Genomic DNA, 19,834 nt, shown 5'->3' on the forward strand with positions numbered 1-19,834 from the left:
GTTTCTTGCCGGCTCCCTTAGTCATGACCGTACTAGGTTATATGTGTGGTCGAAGTAAGGTTCTGTGATGAGGGGATGTGGCTGTTAAGGTAGAGATCAGAGGTGATCAGGACCACCCCTCAGTGTCTGTAGCCAGGACACACTCCAGTTGGACAGGGCAGTTTAGAGATCGGGGTACCAAACAGACTAGGACAGGTGCAAGGGATTCAAGAAGGTATAGTAGCGTAAGCTCACCTAGTAATGGGGGCTCACTGAGTAACCGACCGAGAGGTCCAAGGGAGCTACTGTTCCTGACTCTGCCTACAAATTTTGTGGCCGGGGTGGGGCTCAATCCTTTTACCACATCAACCGGCGCTAACCAATCGACCGCTGAGCAATGGAGATAGTTATCAAGTCTACGACAATACCGCACCTCAGTGTTTTATGGGTTCTGCTTATAACTGGTAATGTGGCGATTGCATTGAGGGTTAGAGTCAGTTGACATTACTCACAGAGTGAGCCCATCACCCACTGGCCGGATTGTGTTTGTGGTTGTGGTCTAGCGCGGTCTGCAACAGCATTGAGGCTTCAGGGACTAACTGTAAAAAAAAGACGCCACTCACGTCAACCAGCACCGCCACAGTTCCAAAGCGGATTCTAGCCTGATTCACCCAGTATTGGTTGAAATGGATTGTGGCCTCCCACGTAGTTGGATCCCCTCACCAAATTAGCATCCCCCAAAGCAAAGATATGCAACCTTACTGTCAAGTTCAACCATAGAACTAACGACCACTAACCACAGCCACAGAGAGCATTACCGATGGGCCAGGTGGTATTGCACATAGTAAGTGATAACGAGCGTAGGAATCTTCCGAGGATATGCCTTTTGCACTGAAGACCATTATGGCCAGTAGAGTTAGGGCTTCACTCATGTGTGTCAGACATCCACTCACGGCACACCCGCCCCAGTTCGTAGTGGCCGGGAAGGCAGTAGTTGTCCACGGGAAGAGGTCATCAGACCACACACAAAGCGAAGTGTATCTGCTCACTCAACCCCCCAAGCACTGTATCTCGGGCCATTTATATTTACAGCAACTGCAGTGTAAAATCAAGGCAGAGTCTTTAGGGCCAAAGTGCCTCCGCAAGGCCGACACCGGTACGAGACAGGGGCTGCCCTCGCGCCCCACCACGCACTGGGAAGACCCCACTTGATGAGAGTACTGTGCCTAGTCTCACAGCACCCGCCCAGGCCGAATGCACTGGGTAAGGCACGCAATGTCACCAATACCAACAGAGGTCTGTAGGGTTGGGGACATGTCCTCTCAACAGTTGTGGCCGCCTAGGAGTCCAGCCACATCCCGCCAGGAGAAGAGCATAGGGGGCCAGGTACCTGCTCACAGGGTCAAGCGGAGACCTCCAGTCCGTTACGGCCATCCATCCGCCACCGAGGTTAAGCCACGATCCGCTCGGCGAGTCCCACACAGCCGGAAGAACTGCTGAATTAGTCGTGGTAACTGTGTAGTCAGTGGATCCCCACACCATGGAGAACAGGATCGCAGCTCCAGACACGAGGCTGGGCCAGGATAGCCAAGCCTGCACCAATCTGCTCTCCACAAGGTCTGAAAGCGCCTCTGTTAGGGGACGACCATGGCTGCTTCAATAAAGCACCGGATACTGCGGCACAGGGGTGTCCTCCTACCACACGGCTCTCCACCAGTTGCACCGGGACTAGCCTCGCGGAAGAGGGGACGTCAGGAGACGGTGTGTTCAGTTGCAGCATGGTAGTCCATTGGTGGCTCCGCCCACGTTGTGGCCCCGGGAGCCGCACTCAGTAGTTTAACAGCATACCGCGCCTATTGCCCTCTGTGTCTCAGCCGGTGTCCTTTTGGGCACAGATTCCTCAGCTTCCCTACATCAGGGGTGCTCAAAAAGAGGGCAGTCACTGCTCCAAGCCCTTAGTGAACGATATTTCAGCTATTCAAGGCATGTAATGGCACCAAGAAGGATTAAGTGTTTAGGATGCCACCCAGAGAGGAGCTCCTCATTCAGGCAGCCATGTCGTAGCTGCGCAACAGCGCCCCCTTTGTGTATCAATTTTAAAATGTTCGGCAGCTTTTAGGAGGAGCTCATTGTACTGTAGCTGATTATCCACAGGGTAGTCAGCCACAGGTTGGTCATGATGGTCCAGAGATTGTATTATGTAGACATCATCATAATACTGGTCAGGATCATATTGGTCCCCTTGATCCCCTTGTGAACCAGGGTCCTGAGAGCCTGAAGTGTCAATATATTAAAGACCCTGAGAAGCATCCTGAGAGGTGCTGGGCTGGAAGGTGTCTAATCATGTTTTTTTAGCAACAGGTTGATTTTTAGCTGCCTCCCCCTTGTGAGGGCACTTTAAGGCTGGAGAGTTTATCAGGGTGGCGGTCAAAGAAGTCTACAAAGCATGACATTCTTTGAATTATTTTGTCAAACCTTTCTGGGGTCCATTGGGTGGGGCTAGGGAAACCAGAGAGAACAGGGGTTGGGGTACTCTCTGATGTAGAGGGTTGTTTATGTTGCATTGCCCCTCAATGGGTGTCCCTGGAGCTAGAAGGTCTTTAGATTTTCAGTTAGAGGCTTCAGAAGATAGGGGCGTCGAAGATTTAAAATGTTTCAACGCCCTCGACTTTAGGGGTGTGTCCGGCACATGTTTTTTAATGAGCTTTTTCATTTTGGAGGTAAACGAAGGTGCCATCGAAGCGTCTTTGGACACACATTCTCCAGCACCCGAAAGTTGGTCAGATATATTTGCGGTGTCGTTGGGACCTTGTCATGTGGCGAACGCGAGCGCAATGGCCCAGAGGACAGGGATGACTTTAAGGACCTTCCCTTCGACACTGCGTGTACCCCAACAGTCGACGAATCGGTCGACTGTCGGCCGTGGGGGATGTGCTTTGTGTGGCGTGCAGTGTGGTTGCTTGAGCCGCATGGTGTAGTCTCTGTAACAGGACCGCCGGCCTGCCTGATGAAGTCAGGGGCTCGCATGCGGGAAACGGTCTGGTCCCGATCGCCCTCAATGTCACTTAGGACGCCGACGCTGCCATCGATGGACGCTCCCTCCACGTCCACAGCCGCTTCGGCCTGCATGGCGTGATGGGCCCAGCGCTTTGTCTTACGGTCCTTTAATGTTTTGGGCTGAAATAGTTTGCAAGACTTGCAATGTTTTTCGGGGTGGTCCCTGGGGAGACAGAGGTTACAGACCTTGTGTGTGGCTTTCCATGGATAATTTCTATTACAGGAAGGACAACATTTAAAAGGTGCATTTTCCATAATATGGAAAGATGGCAGCCTGGCGATGGAAAAAAAAGGATTAGGGAAGGAACAGGCATTCTCTAAAGAGAAGAAAGTTATGAACTCCCCCCACTATCCCTACTGTGAAGAGCCGAGGCCCATTGAGGCCTAGCTAGGCCGCAGTCAACGTTTGTTGAGACAGTACAAGTAGTCGTCGACAATTAATCCGTCCTCAAAAGCTGTCGCTGAAGATCTTGCGGTGGTACGGCCGTCGAAAGGAAAGAAAAACGTCAGAATTTAAACTTGAATAATCAAAGGCGTTAGCCATAAGAAGGAACTCCGCAACTTGTGTCCGACTATGATGGTGGAAAAAAACAATCTGAGGGACCTCGACGCGTGAAGGACCATGGGTACAGTGGAAGTCACACTATGGATAGTATTACTGACATGCCCAGTCGACGTCCCTTTTTGAGTTTCAAATACAAATAATGTAAAGCCTCAACTGCATATATAACCATATACATATATGGAATTATTGTGTTGGGAGCGCTCTGCTTGAAATGCGGGAGAGCCAAAGAACATTGGTAACACCACCTGCTGGTTAAGATGAAAGGATGAAGGTACCTTATGTATGAACCTTGGATTAGTTTGCAATACAGCCTTGTCCTTGTGGAAAGTCAAATAAGGCGGTTTCAAACAAAATGTCTGTATCCCTCCCACTCGCCTCGCCGAAGTAATAGGCACCAAAAAAGCTGTCTTCCATGACAGGTGCTTGATGGATGTCTGGTGCATGGGCTCAAAAGGGGGACTCATAAGTGACGTTGAGTTCCCAAGCTGGTGCGGGCGACGGACTGGAGGAGATGAACGAAACAGACCTCATAGAAACTCTTTCACTAGCCGATGGGACCAGAGGGAAGAGTTTCCTGAAGACCGGCAGTATCTGGAGATTGCGGCCAGGTACACTTTAATGGAGGAGTGCATCAAACGCGACTCTGCCAGCAACAAGAGATACAGTAGTAGTTCCTCTGGCCTGATGGTGTGGGGAGGCAGGTGATGCCTTCTGCACCACACCTAGAAACGCTTCCACTTGCTCTTGTAGCACTTCAGATTGGCATTGGCCCTTGCCAGCACCTCCTTCCAAGCCTGCGGGAGGGAGAGGGGCCCACATTCTAGGATAACAGGATCTATGCCATCACACAGAGAGGCTGGGTCGTGGTGCAGAACCGTTCCCTGGTTCCTGGCCAAAAGCGACTGGTGCAGGGGTAGCTTGATCTGGGCTGTCGCCGAAAGAGCCAGGAGCTCTGGGTACCAATACTGTCTCGGCCACGCAGGGGCCACTAATATTAGTCTGCCCCAATACTGTTTGAAAGTATGTAGGACTTGTGGCACCAGAGGAAATGGGTGAAAAGCATACAGAAATGTCCCCTCCCATGGGAACGCAAAGGCGTCCCTCAAACTGTCCGGAAGGGGAAACCGGCTGGCAAAAGTCTTGCAGCGGCTTTTTTTGCATGTGGCAAACAGATCGATCTCTGTGGTTCCCCACAACAGGTGTAGCTGGTCTTCGTGCAACTCGCATTCGTGACAAGAGCGCAACTGACTGCTGAGGGAGTCCGCCAGAGTGTTGTGGATCCCCGCTAGATGTAGGGGAATCATTCAAAATTGATTATTTTCTCAGCTGCATTGGGCCGAATGCTAATATTGAAGCTCAGTCCCTCTCAAATAAACATACACTTCAGACTTGCTTTAACTACACTTACAATTACATCTCTTAACAACATACTTAATGCAGGTATTTGCATTTCTGACAGACACACCCAAGCCCTAGTCCTCCTGGGCTCCCTACCCCCATTAAACAAGCCCAAGATACACTCCAACTTCTCTTTGAGGACCATGTGCAGACCAATGATCAATTCTTCCACTGGCCCACTACTTCATGCACCACTTAAGAACTCTAGAGCACTGCGCTGCCTCTCTGTAGCCACACCCGGACCAATAGGAGGTAACTCAAGATACTGCATAGCCAGCCCCAGATCACTACCCACCCTTCTCTCACACCCCCTCGACCACGCGCAAGCACAGGCTGGGTCAAAAATTAAACTGGAAGCATGGGCAATGCAGAATCCATCTCAAGTCTTCAGGTTCAAAATTGTCCACACACTAGCAACGGTACACCTTGCCCCACACAGCAAGAGAGACAGCTCCTCTGCAACTGTGGGCCACAGAAAAGTACTGTGATGGCCGGTATCACAGGGGCAAGAGCTCACAGGCCCATGGAAGGAGGCACGCAGATCTTGTGGTAGTCAAATTAGCTGACAAACTTGGATTTTTAGCTCAGTCCGAGACAGTCATTCTTTCTCTTTCAGGTAAGGAGACATTACCATAAGACCCCCTACTTCACCTGGGGAGAAGGGAGTGGCACACTTTGTCATAAGGAGCTGGCTAGGTGCCAAGGTTGCCAACTTTAGGTTGACAATGTGGGATGTCCAACCCCCATACATCCCAATCTGGTTACCAGCTTAAAGTGAAAAGAGGGTTTGGGATAGACGCTGCGTCACAACTTTTCATTGGCCTCCAAAACACATGGTCAGTGTGAGATGGTCCTTCCTTGAAGTTTCCAAAAGGAATGGATATGTGAAATCATTTGCCTAATGCCTTGCAATGTATTATCTGAGACTGAAAAAGTGATAAGTGGAAGGATTTGAATTGATCTGAACCACTGGCACGGCTCTGAGCAACCTCCACACCACTGCTTTTTAGCCCATCTGCGCCATTTCAAAAAGGGTCCAGCCATAGGCAAATCAGTCAGGGACTGCCACCAAAGTGGAGCAGCCCTACCCGAACTGCCAGGACAGGACCCGAGTGAGACGGATATGTCCAGACGCGGGTCCCTTGCCCGTTAGGCCTAGAAACCCAAGCTACTCCACACTGATGAAGCCCAACAAGGCCAAAACATGTTTTGGGAAGCTTGTGATCTTGTGCAGAAGGTATGTGACCAAGCAGTCCGGGCTGTACTTCCCGTTTTGTGGTGGCACAAAGCCTGATTTGCATATGGTATTTCCCCTTCTGTAATGGCCTGGCCAGTGAAGAACGATGGTCTGGAGGGTTGCTCAGAGCAATGCCAGAGTTTAAGAATTATTCTAAAACCTCCAGCCATCACCTCTTTTGTTTTGCTGTATATTATTATCCGAGTGCATATGAGCTGCTGGTTTCCCTTGCATTTATGCGTTAAGATCATGCCCTTTCATAGTGAATGTAATTTGATAAAACTCTAAATAAAAAAAAAATACAAAAAAAGAAGGGACCAAATCCTCCACTTGAAATGGATATTGAGGCAAGGGAGGGAACACAAACATTCATTATGGGGCTGCATTCATGAAAAGATTTGGGCACAAACTTCTTCTTTGGCATTCTCACCAGTGTTGCTGCAGAGTCAGGTGAGCAAGGGAACTTGCACAGGGAAAGTCATATAATAAGTGTTATGATTTAAGCAATTATCCTTGAGGTGGAGGACGTCCATTACCAGGCAGTAACGCCCTTCACCAAGGTGGTTATAATTATTAGTAATCCAGGGCCTAGGTTGTGGAGAGAAAGTGACCTGGGGTCATAAAAGGGGTGTGTGGAAGAACGGCATCAGTAGTGAGGGAAGCGCTGAGAGGAAGCCACGGTAAAGACAAAAGACGGACAAGCGAGGAAACAGAGCTGGGAAGGAGGTGGTATCGCGAGCAGCTAAGCGACAGCACCAGGGAGCGAGTTGATGAATGGAAGGACAAAGCAGACAGAGAGAAAGTGTGCCCTAGAAGGTTTGAGCAGCAAAGAGCCAGGGCGGTGCTGAGCGAGTCTGGAAGGAGGCAAATGTGGGGGGATGGGGGCAGAGCAAGGCGGTGCAGCAGGCAGGAGAAGTCAGGAGCAGGAGAAGTTGCAACCACTACCATCACGTAAGGTCCACCTATTAGATTATTGGAGGGGTAGTTCCTCCCAGCGTGGGTATCATTACACAATCTTTCATAGTATTAAATGTATCGAGCACAGAAGGATGAAGGACTGAATTTGCCCTGCTAGAATTCAAACCTATGACCTGCAGCATGAACAACGACGTCAGAGTCTAGCATTTAACTTGCTGATTCCTCTCAGCAGCTGAAAAAGGATACCTCATATTCGGAGAAGAATGTATAGCCTTCTAGGGGGGCACAGGCAATATTCCCATGTCTAATAAGGCCCATGGTGAAGACTCGCCATGGCAAGTTGGGTAACCCAAACATGCAAGGTCAAAAATACAAAAGGGCATTAGTGGCTGGATTGGACATTCAGGCTCACTAGTGGGGCCCTCTGCCTTTCCCAAAGCATTAGGATGAATATGTCCGTATTTGAAAGGTCCCCTGCAGCTATACTCCTGTGCACAGTTTTGTCAGTGTAATAAAGTTAACAGTGACATATATGTACCAGATTCCTAATCACTAATCGAATGTTTGTGAATGCTTCTAAAATTGGTAAACGGTTCAGATGCAGAGGAACAGAAAGTATGTATAAATGCCCAGAGTGTATGCTGCAACTGTTTTTAAATCTGCACTACTCAAAACTTCTCCAATATTAACATTACAAAAGGAGACCACGAGCAGATAATTCCCTTGCCTGTACAGTGGATACAGATTACCATTATTCCAATCTCCCACTGTGAAGAGGTGGCTTTTTGGATGATGGCAACGGTTTAGTGTGCTTCGTTCTGTTCTTTACAGTACTACAACAGAACAAGTATGCACACTTTCCTTTCTGTTGTCGCCAGCAGTGATCTACTACTTTCACACAACGAATCACAAGGGCTGTTTCCAATCTGCAGAACAGCAATTCCCTTACTTCTTGGCTATGTCTTTTTTGTACAATAAAACATAACATTGTCTTCTAGCTTTGAAAGCCAACAATGTGAATTCTCCTGTTGAGACCTTCCAACCAATGTTTCAACATAAAGATCAAGCTAATTTGAAATGTGATTGCTCTAAGTCCTAAATAGACATTTTACATCTCACCCCATCTAGGGTTCTCCCACCATGGACTCTTTTCACAATCCAACAGTACCACATACCTGTCACAGTTGAATTGGGCCATGGTCCTAGAAAACCCTTCACCACCATTAAAAGGTATTCCTCTCCATTGACTTCAATAGTTCCAGTGAAGAAAAGCATCGGATTTTACCCACCTCCGAGACCCATAAGGTTTAAGAGGATCACTCATGAATTCTTTACAACGGCGCCATAGGCTTTACTGAGTTCTAGTTAACATAACACCCTGCAGTGGTCACAGCCACCACTGCAGCCTTCTTGCAGGACCTGTGCAACATTCACAGTGCCATACAAAAACTTCATTTAGCTGCAGAAAATTATCCACAACTTGCTTACGGACCTGGACGGCCAACACAACATTAGCTGATACTTGACAAACAAAAATTAACAGTACGGCTTTTCACATCTTCAAATATTTTCATTAGCTATGGAAATAATATAGTACTTAAATCATTTATTTTACATAAATCCTCAAGCATACACTCATCCAATGTTCAACATGTCACGTTACAGTTTCACCTTACACATTCTTTACATACACACGATGTATAATCAATCAGTGTCTCTCAACAGATGAAGTGATTCTAAACAGTTTATAGCAACCCTTTCTTGGATGAAGGCAGTGGGCATCTGTCAACAACGAATGGTAATAATGACTAGATGCGGCTGTCAAAAGCAGATGGGTCGGCGAACTACAGAGAAGAGTGTTGACAAGGCCACTTTTTAACAAATGGACTCTCACACTGTTCACCTTCAAAGTCACGTATTTGATTGCCCTTTCGTCTGCCATCGCTTTTCGTCATTTTTTTATTGGTACGTAACTTTCAGAGCTCATAAAATATAAAAGGCATATTCAAAAAGGAGTAAATCAGAAACACATAATGCAAATCATGTTAGTTCATCAATGATATAAACGGAAAATATTATTAACAAAACTTAACCCAATTCTAAGCAGACATAAAGAACCAACTGTGCGACGTCTACTTTGTAAAGCAACTGCAGCTGGGATATAGTGGCTAAAGGCTATATAAAAAGCTGCGCCATGTATCAGTATTAAACTAGATAATGTTCCTTATTTGGGAGAAGCTAAATATGTTTGTACATAGTCCAAATATCCTTTGGTCGGCAGCGTGAATGACTCATTGCAGAAATCCTGCTCCAGGGTATGAATGTGTTTAGGTAGATTACAAATCTAGTTCATGGCAATCTGTCTGCGAGCAACCATCAATGCCAACCTGACAAATTCAGACTGAAGCAAGATGCAATCAGTAAACAGACTATGTAGGCACCCCAGTAGACAGAGCAGTATGGCTTCCACCCATACTGCGCTCAAAGATGTTGTTATGTCTGATCAATATTCTTGAACTGGTTCATAGGACCAAACAATATATTGTCGTATTTACATCTAGGGCAGTTCTTAGGCTTGGTGCGGTCCTGGGAGGACAGCTCAGGGGCAACATGCTCGCCTTGGAGGCAAGACAACAAGAAGCAACCCAGGTTTGATCCCCGAGTCCGCAGCTTAGAAACCTCTGAGTATTAAGCACATTATAAATAACCCATCATATTCTATGTAATTTTACACAGGTATTGTACAACTGACGGAGATAACATAGTGGATCATATATAGTTTCGGTGCTAGGGACATATTTCTTGTGGGAGCAAATGGTCTGCAATTGACTCCATCAATTTCTATTTATAAATCCAACCTCTATTCTTCCAATGCCATATGCTCTAGGTTGAGTTTAAGAGTCTGTAACTGTGACTAAATCATGGACACCAGGTGAGAGGAGTTCTCCCTTGTAACTACTGCCCGAACCAGTGTATTAACCTCCGGACGTCTGGGAAAACAAAGCCATTGCTTCTTCAGATTAGGGGGGACAAGGATATACATAGGTGTTTATCCCCCTTAATGCTAACCAATCACTTCCAGGCCCAAAATGTGCAGTAAAGTGGGCATAGGGTCCGCAGTGATCTAGGAAATCTAGCTGTTACCACCGTATTCAGAGCATGATTATGAATGCATTTAGCATCAGCCATGTATTTTGGGAAGATTCGAGACCCTATTCTGCTAATCTGCCCATGCAATATTCCTTGAGAATAATGGTTTCATAAAGAGTAAATCCAGGATCACACATAACATGGTACTTTTGTCCCTTCGGAAAAACGTTTGGTTTAGCAGTTCTCTTCAATCCATTTCCAACAGGATTATTCGATGCATTTTACTATTTGTAGGTTGAAGAGCCCATTTCGTCAACCCATGAATTAGGTCAACTGGTTGAATACTATTAATTGTCTTTATCAGAAAACCTTCCACCCGGGATTCAAAGTGGGAATTGAAGCAGGATACACTGTGAGCCTCTTAGCAGTAAACCATTTTCTAACGAAGGCTAACCATCCCCAAATCTGTATCAGATGTTCATAGCTTTGATTACCATATCAAAGGAGGCAGGTGAGCCAGTTATTAAAATGTTACATTTACATATGCATTTACATATGCATACATTGACCTAATTATTACCATTATCCTGGCCAAGAATCAGGGAGTAAATGCTTCTCAGTCCAAACACATTCAGGAAGTACCATGATGCAGAACTCACCCTATGAAAAAAAAGAAATAGGCTGTATTAGCAGAAAAGTGAATGGATATAACTGGATACAAAATTCAGAGAATGCAATATTTCTCTTGATGTGAAGGCTTGTTTTACTTTGTACATTATTGTATGGAACTTCATCACATCACCACAACCTACACGTAAACTTGCAAATTGAAGAACAGATCCAAACTCTAGGTTCTGGTCTCTAAGAGTGGTAATTCTTGATACTACTCTAAGGTCATAATATGGGTGCATTTATCTATAATGCACATCTAAACTAATGCCGAATATGCTCGTCCTGCATTTTTATAAGGAATCACTGTAGGCCCTGCTCACTGCCGCAGTTAAGTTTAAGAAATGGAAGCCAAATCTTAATGTTATCAGGCTAGCTTCATTAATAGTCTATTGCAGTGTTTCAGAACGATTTTTCTCATCATATAGAGGATAAGAATGTTCTCAGCTCTAGGAAGAGTGGCATTGCAAGTAAGGATGCATGTGCCACAACCCCTTGATGCTGCAAAATTTGCCTTCACTGGGCCTGACACCGGTTTAAATTTTTTAAAATGTATTATGCGCACAATTGACCCGTAGGCATGATGGCGCGTACAGAACAAACAACAAAATAAATTGACAACATGAAACATAGAAATAAATAGGATAGGGTAGAACATGGGATCTCATTGACAAGTGCTCAATACTGTAGTGGCAGTCAGAAAAAACTTCTACAATTCATGAAATAATTAAGTGATTACATCCAGTCGCTCGTAAGGTCGAACAATTCTCAGGAATGGGATGGCCTAAAGTATCAGTTTACAGTTTGAGCAACCCCTGGGTATATATTTGCAAAGCCTTAAATAGGAAGGAAGCGTACTATACCCACACGCAACTATTACATAGTCACTAGATTGCGAAGAGCACCAATTGCTCAGGTCGATCCTACGCACAAACTTCAGGTCCAGTGTTCTAACCACTCCAGGCCCAGTACATTGACGTAGCCAGGCAAGAACCATGTTACGGTACGAGTCTCTGGTTTCTTTTCCTTCTGGCTTCTCAACATTGGTTATTACAAAATTCCTATGATCCATGACAAAGGAATTAGTGCAATTGTTCTCAATATTAGGCATGGATTGCTTCTTTGTATGCAGACGAGAAGACCTCCGTTTCGCAGTCGACGCTACTGAGTGGTTGACAGGAATTAGACAATGGGAAGAAGTTGGTAGTTCATTAGCAACCCGTAAACGTACAACTGTGAAAGAAGGGAAGGAAGGGGCGGGTAAACCCGACTCCTCCTGCCGGGGGGGGGGGAGCCCGATATAGGAAACAATACGCCGTCGGTTTGGCAACACTGCTGGACCACGTGTAGGGACGGAGAGGTTTGAGTCGATTTTTGAGGTCGATCTTTTACTGCTTGGGTGGACTTCTGCTGAAGCTGCACTACTAGGGCGCTCTCCTTAGAATCAGAGAACAACCTTAGCCTGTGAAAATCTTCAATATTCATACAGGCAATAATATGCAACAGAATATGTTCCTTAAACAGACGCCAGGACAATGAGCTCATGGGATCAACAGCCCCCGTATGCATACATGAGGCTGAGGCACCCTCTATCTGAACTTCATTTAGAGGGTTTAGAGGTGTCTCCGGATGTACCACCTCCAGGGTACAAGCTACAGCACTTTGATGATCCTTGTTCATGGGAATACTCCCCTCAAGAGCTCCCAGCTCAGAAAAGTTAGCTGCTTTAAACTGAAGTGGTATAGGCATGCATGGGGAAACACACATGTCTTATTTGTCTTTTTAAGATCACTCATAAGGTCTTTATTGACGTGCAACATTTTAGAGATAAAATGTTGCTCTAACTGAAGTTTCAGCCTCCTTTTTGCCCTTTGAACTAAAACTTCTGATAGCGCATTATTTCTCCTGCGCAAGGTCGAGGTTGAAGAGCGCGGTGAAGGCTCGTCCCTCGTTGTGGCGTCAAGAAGGGGGCTAGATCGACTCCAACCCGGAGAGGAGGCGATTTCAACAACCATTAGCATCCCGTGAATTGATAACGGTGCCTATGTAAATGGAATCTAACTCTGTGATACCACCCCAGGAGAAAGTCAAGAGCTGGCTAGGCAATAGACAGAGTAAAAATGCTTACCTCACTACACAACTCCAGGCCCGTTATGGCACCGGGAGTATAGCCGCCGCGTCTAGGGAGGCAGGAACGTTCTAATCATAGTTCCGTTATCTTCGGCTGCTGGTCACAGGGTAGCGTCATGTTAACAATGAAACTAGTATGCAGCGGGTATTTGATTTATGATAGGACTCTAAACGAGGCGGGGAGATTAGGGGAACAGCTAATAAAGCTGGAGAAGTCGCTGCGGTCCTCATTCCCTCGCCCCCAAACGTTGTGCTCATATTATAAGGAACTGGAGAGACGCAAAGGTGCCAGTTTCAGGAGAAACGATGGGTAGCATGAGGCCATTAACAACATGAAGGAATCCGCACATCTTTTTTTAGAAAGGTTACAACTATCGGCATTGCTCTGCCATGACATCCACTGCATAGCCCTGGGGACCTCTAGTGAAGTAACCAAGAGGTAGGAGAGTCAATATGGGGTAGATCCAGTGGTCACTCACAATTAGCCTCTGCATCAAGGCCGGAAACGGTCACATAAACCCCTTAAATACACTGCCCATTTAAGCCGGAGAGTCCCTTTCAGCAGAGATGCCAGGACTCCAGATAAGCTCTTCTCATTCCCAAACGAAAGTATTTCAGTTAAACCTATATAAACATAGTCTCTTTAAGAGAGCTGATCTCTGCAAGCAACGAAAAGCCTTTGCCGAGGGCAATCTTGGCCCAAGGCAGAGGGTAGAGGTGCAACCCTGATTTAAATGGTTCAGTGTCAAGATGGAGGAGGAATTGAGCATGTGGCAGTGCGTTGCGGAGTAGGACCAGAGAAAGCATAGAAAGGTGCAGATAAGGGCGAGCAGGACCCTCGCAGAGTTAGGTTCCCCCTCAAGTCTTTCTGTGGAAGCTAGGGAAGGCAACCCCAGTTGGTTTGGTCTAGGTCTGGCATAGAAACTGAAATACTACCTACATGTTTTGGCAGAGATCAAGCAACATCTACAGAGACTACTGAACTCATCTGAGGTCTCCAGCATTTATATCATGCTTGCAGCATAGACTAAAACCTGGAGTAAGAGAGAACAAGCAAGCACACTGTTGGTGCAGACCTCTACAACAATTCATGTTGTCTTCATGTCAGTTCTGCAGAAAGGTTGACTCTTTCCACTGAACCATTGGTGGGACCACACTGGAGGAAGTCTGGGTGAGCCTCACTCGCTCCCTCCAGTTTTGGTATCAGGAGCAGAACTGTCATTTCCTCAGCCTGAATTAAGGTGTTAGGCAGACCTTTCAACTACCTCTAGCAAGGGTTTAGAAAAAACAATATGTGGTTTTAGGCAGGGTTTCCCATCTAATTTGAACTCACAATTGTAGCTCTGGTTGAGCAGCCTGGCTTCACTCTTATGAAAAATGGTAGCAAGATGCAGCTACTCACACAAGCACACAAAGTTAATTCCACACAGTGCATTTATTCAAATATATAAACTATTATAAAGGCAAATAAAGAAATCTCCAGAGAAAGGCAAGTATTATAAAACATAGGAACAGTATGTATGAAAACAATTAAGTGTCTAAGAGCACAGGAGGGGTTCAAATAAGTAGCACTCATTAACAGTAGAAAAAATGCATTAGCTGTTTTGGACACTTAACGTGCCATAAAAAGTTCACAAATGTTAACAAGAACTTTAAAAACCGCAGTTAAGTGATAGGAATCCAGACAATGGCAAGTAAAATGGTACACTCCTATGCACACATAAATACACTTCAATTTATGAGTTAAGACTAGCCTTCAGTATTATAAGTTTACACACTATATAAAGGTTTTGCCATAGAGATAAATAAGAATGTATGTAGGAAGCTCGTATTTATAACGAAGAGCTAGTTAAGTATTACATGAGCCACAGTGCTGTAGAGGAGGTAACCTTCAGCATGGAGAGCGTAGTGGACACCAGCATACGAGATCCAGGCCCAGGTTCAATGCCCAGAGGCCTGGAAAGGGAAAGTTGCAGAGGTGGAGTAGAAACCCCTTTGCAATGAGTGAGACAGTTTGGGGGAGAGTTTGCTGTTGGATCCAGGACGTTGAGAGCAATTGAGAGAGCGCCGAGCAATTGAGAGAGCCCCGAAGTCGCGTGTGCAGAGGTCAGTTCGGACCTCAGGCTTTAGTTTTGGTTGCAGTGCTTGATACTGTTGAAGGCCTGCATGTACCATGTTGGGAGATGGCTGGGTGAAGAAAACACCACTTGTGATGTTGAAGGGCATCCACAAGATGACCCACAAAGAGCTGGTCGACTGTAGAAGCCGCAATAAAGCAGGTCACAGGGCTGCTCCCTTGAGATCAAGCGGCTGTAGGTAGGAGGCAGAAAGGTCTAACGAGGAGGAGCAGCTGCAGAGGTCTGAGCCAGGATGTCCCAAAAAGGAGCAGGTACTTTTTATCAACAGGATGATGTCACTTTGGTTCTAGTCAGGGACGTCGGGCCTCCCACTTCCGGTATGGTTAGTACTACGAGTCCAAGAAGATTCCGGGGAGTACTAGAAGGCTGCAGGAGCAGATGTTTAAGTAATTACTGCTGGATGGAAGCCAATGAAGAGCCTAAAGCAGGATTCCAGCACGTAGATTCCCTTTAGAAAGATCGGGAGTCAGTAGTCCAGCCAGCACCAGGGATTTCCAGGTAAACCTATTCCTGCCAGCAGATTTTAGTTAAGTTTCCAGGTACAAATCTGCACAGTTGCCTATGGTCTCTTGATACATGCACACAGGGCTACAAGTTAGCCAAGCCCATCAAGCCACAATTGTGCACTTTAAAGTTTTGGTGGCCTGCATATCAGGATTACAAAAAGGATGGGTGTCCCCTATACCATGGATGTGGGAGCTAATGTCTAAGCACTAAAGGAAAGGGGTCACATGGATAAACACTAGACTCATTTAAGTACTCATATCACAGGCAGGAGGTCAAAAGAGAAGAGGTTCAGTCAGGTCCACAATTATCACTTCATATTTTAATAATTATAAAAACACACATTATACATTTGCAAGAATATCAACATTAAAAATCATTAAGTTTAATAATAATGCAAAATATTTGTATCAAAGCCATTAATAAAAAAGTATTTTGAGGTAGTACATTCCTGTAACAATACTAATGAAAATCATCAAGTCCATCTCAAGATTAGTTAATTTCATTCGAAAAAATGGAGATGCTATTGCAAACAGTACTATAGCCAAATAAAGTGTCAAGTGCCAAAGTGCTAAGTGCCAACTGTAATTACAGACTACAAATGCTAATTGTTATGTTCCATACATATTACAGTTTCGGCGACAAAATCATTCCATTTAAACTGGTAGTTGCCTTCATCAGGGCGCACTAAAGAAAGTACAAATCGCATTAAAGGCCTACTGGTACAGAAATGTGTACATAGTTAATACAAGACATAGTGGCTCTAGTGGATAACATGGATAAGTCTAGTGCTTATCCATGTGACCCCTTTCCTTTAGTTCTCCAAATCAGGATTAGCCACCCAACCTCCATTCTTATCAGGGACACACATACAGGTGTGGATGGAGGTAGTTGGGATACCTACATTCATTCTAAACCAGATACAAGTCATACAGGGATGCTTTGTGAGCTCTGTGAGAGGCCCACTGGTAAGACAGAATTCCTATGTTTGGGGATTCTAGAGCCACCTTTTAGGGCCCCTCAACCTTTTGTTTTTGCCTCTTATTTTCTGGCGACCAGAGGGACTTCTCCTGAAGTACCCATGCCATTACAGTCCTTTTTAACTTGCTTAAGGTATGGTGTATTGTGGTTGCCCCTAAGACGCCAAGTTCCAGGGGTGCTTCTTAGGCACACCATTTGGGCTTTAGGGCCAGGGTCTCCAATCAGTAGATGGCGAGCTACTGGTAGCTCGCCTGAGGCTTCCCAGTAGCTCTTTGCACCATCCAAAATAAGGCACATGGGGCCTCATTCCGAGTAGGGCAGTAAGGGTTAACGGTCACCGGTAACGAGAAACCGGTGCCATTAAACCCTACCGCCCTACTACGAGTTTTTTTTTTGGGGGTCCTTAACGCAGGCGTTAAGGATGGGGCCTGCAAAGGGACTTTAGAGCTAATAACGGTACCGTAATTTACGGTACCGTGATTAGCACCTTCCCCGTTCCCATTGAGCCCTACGGGGGCTCAAATGGGAATGGGGAAGGGCCCTGGTGAATGGGGAATTACCGGTCCCTCCAACCTTGGAATGGACCGGTAATTACTCCATTCACCAGGGCGGAAACGGAATGAGTTTGGAGGCAGCCATGCCGCAAATAGCGGCGTGGTTACCTCCAAACTCGGAATGAGGCCCATGATGTACCATTTCCATCCAGAGTGGGAACCCATTTTTTTAATTACAGTGTAAAAAGAAAATGTGCATCTTTAATCTACAGTGCCAAAATTACAATGGGGGGAAATGAGAAATGTTGATAGGCATTTTGCAGTGATGCACACAAATTATGAAAATAGTTTCCCCAAAGGAAGCGGTTTGCGATGCTAACAAATACTTAAACTAAACACTGCAGTGTAAATGCTGCTACAGAGGCATCCTTCAATGTTGCTAATTATTTGATGAAAAAAGAATGTACTTGTGAAGGGCGCAATGACTCCCATGGCTGTGGTTGTAAGAGATCTAAAAAATTGTCCTGAAATTATGTCTGGCATGTCAGGTGTGAAGGTAGGTGCAAGCACTAAGGCAAGGAGGTATCTGCACTATCAGCCAATCTGATTGTCTAAAAAAAGGGAGATTCGCAGAGATAGGCAAACTACCCGAAATCAGATCCTGCAGCGAAATATAATAGGAACATAAATACCTTTCCCTATTATGAATTTCAACAAGGGTAGCTCCACATTTCATCATCCACATTTTAGCAAAGGTTTGAATGTTAATGAGGGCCAAGGGTGTGAGACTCGTGTGAGACTCAAGCTGTGCCTAATAGATGTCGGTATTATAATGCATAAAGCACATGCCAGCAATGTGAATTTGACCCTGCACAACAGGTTTTATCGTATGCACCACACCACAGCAATGAACTAAATGCAATGAAAGTAAAATTGACATATTAATCCTACTAACATCCCAGGGTCCCTACTCCCCTACTAATATTCAATGCGATTTAGACCATTGCTTATGAGTGCAAAACATTGGTGCATTGGGGTAAAGTGGCCCATTTCATAAAATGTAAAGAAATGTAGAAGTAGATTTGTTTTGCGGTGAATACGTGACAGGTTTTAGATGCGAGTTGATTTAATTAGACTTGCTCCATTTTTCATTTGTGGGGAAGGGATGAATGTAACATTTGTATTCACTGCTGCAGCCTGAATCTCGGTCAAAGACAAAAAGGGAATCACATGCTATTTAATGAGCTGGTTTGTCAAGGGGAGGTTCTTTTTTATTTAAAGGGCTGGTGCAGAAAGGGCTGTGGCATTCACTCACTCACTGGCAAAGGGAGCAGAAGGACTGGCAGAGAGCTGACTCCAGGGCTCTTTCCCTTTGGCTGACTTTGGGAGAGACTGGCTTGTTCGTTCCAGGTGAAAGTAAGTCGACATGATAAGAATTCCCCTATCCTGTCCTGTCCAGTAGATGAAAAAGGGGGGAGTATCACCGGCTGAGTCAGTGAAGAGCGATCCTAATCTTTGTGGTCTAAGAATCCACTGACCCAACAGCTCTAGGTAATTATGCAGTAATTGAGGAGCGTGTAATGTATGGAAGAAATATTTTACAGACTGCTGTGGGATAGAAATATGTTTGTTTTCAATCTAGATTAGATTTTACATGGATTCCCTTTTATTAAGCATGCTTTTGTTAAGACAAGAGGCTCATAGCTGCCAAGAATTGTGAGAGAAACATTCAAGGTTACATCAGACTCTGTGTTATCCAGCCAGTAACAAATGTGTAGTTGAAGCCTATTTATGAGAAAAGCTATTTAATTTGTGCGAGCTCTCAAATGAAACAAATGTTATCCATGTTAAAGTATAAATTAAGGTAAAGAAAAATAGCACAGCATAATGCAACTGTTTGTTTATTTTCTGAATTTTAACATTTTATAAAGCCACAAAAGGAAACAAAGATTTAGCCTCAATATTCTCACTATGGGTCTGGTTCACAGAAGCGTTTTGTAATGGTGCAGAACCCTTGAAAAACGCTCTGTGAATCAGGCCCTATGTGTCTGAATTATTGTGTTAGCACATAGACTGAGGTCCAACAGGTGGTAAGCTCATCTTACTACAGACGGTAATTCACATTACCACCATGTGGTAAAACATAAATTGCTTTTTTTGCGAGTTGAGTTTTTCAGGAGTGCTATATGTGTGTGTGAGTACAACTATTTTGTGATGTGAAATGATCAATGTATTTTGAAACACAGCCAAAAGGGCATAAAGTGGTATTGTACATAAGATACGAGTGTACTAAGTCCAGTAATTGCTTACCGTTAGTGACCCTGGTAAAATAATTATTAGGCAGTGTTCTGAAGTTAGTCTAACCACTAAAAAGATACCCCAATAGGTGTACCGCAGTATATTACCAATGTGGGATGTATTGACCCACTCCGTTATCTGGCGGCAAAACTCTTGTGCGCCCCAAAAACCTCCAAAACCGTGTGTTTAAACGCACAAAAAGATGGATGCACAACCTGCCACCCATGGTGCACATGTGGTGGGATAGAGCACACACTGCAGAAAAGGTGCCAGTGGGCTCCATCACCAGCAATCAGAGTGCAGAGAGAGAAGCAGCACTTTGCAAATGAAACTCCAAAATGCGCCTACGAATGACATTTGCTTTGTTGCTAAAAAC

At 45.2% G+C, this 19,834-nt stretch overlaps 1 protein-coding gene across 2 annotated transcripts in view; it reads right to left on the reverse strand.

The window, feature by feature from the left end:
- The window catches only part of EMC3 (ER membrane protein complex subunit 3), a 302,422-nt gene that overhangs the window by 54,114 nt on the left and 228,474 nt on the right, over positions 1-19,834 (reverse strand). For both annotated transcript variants that reach the window (XM_069644093.1, XM_069644094.1), the window contains one exon: positions 10,825-10,904. In XM_069644093.1, the coding sequence (XP_069500194.1) occupies positions 10,825-10,904 (80 nt within the window). The remainder of the gene's footprint in view (positions 1-10,824; positions 10,905-19,834) is intronic.

The sequence above is a fragment of the Ambystoma mexicanum genome, chromosome 2p (assembly GCF_040938575.1).
Source record: "Ambystoma mexicanum isolate Mex_15411 chromosome 2p, UKY_AmexF1_1, whole genome shotgun sequence".
NCBI classification, from domain to species: domain Eukaryota; kingdom Metazoa; phylum Chordata; class Amphibia; order Caudata; family Ambystomatidae; genus Ambystoma; species Ambystoma mexicanum.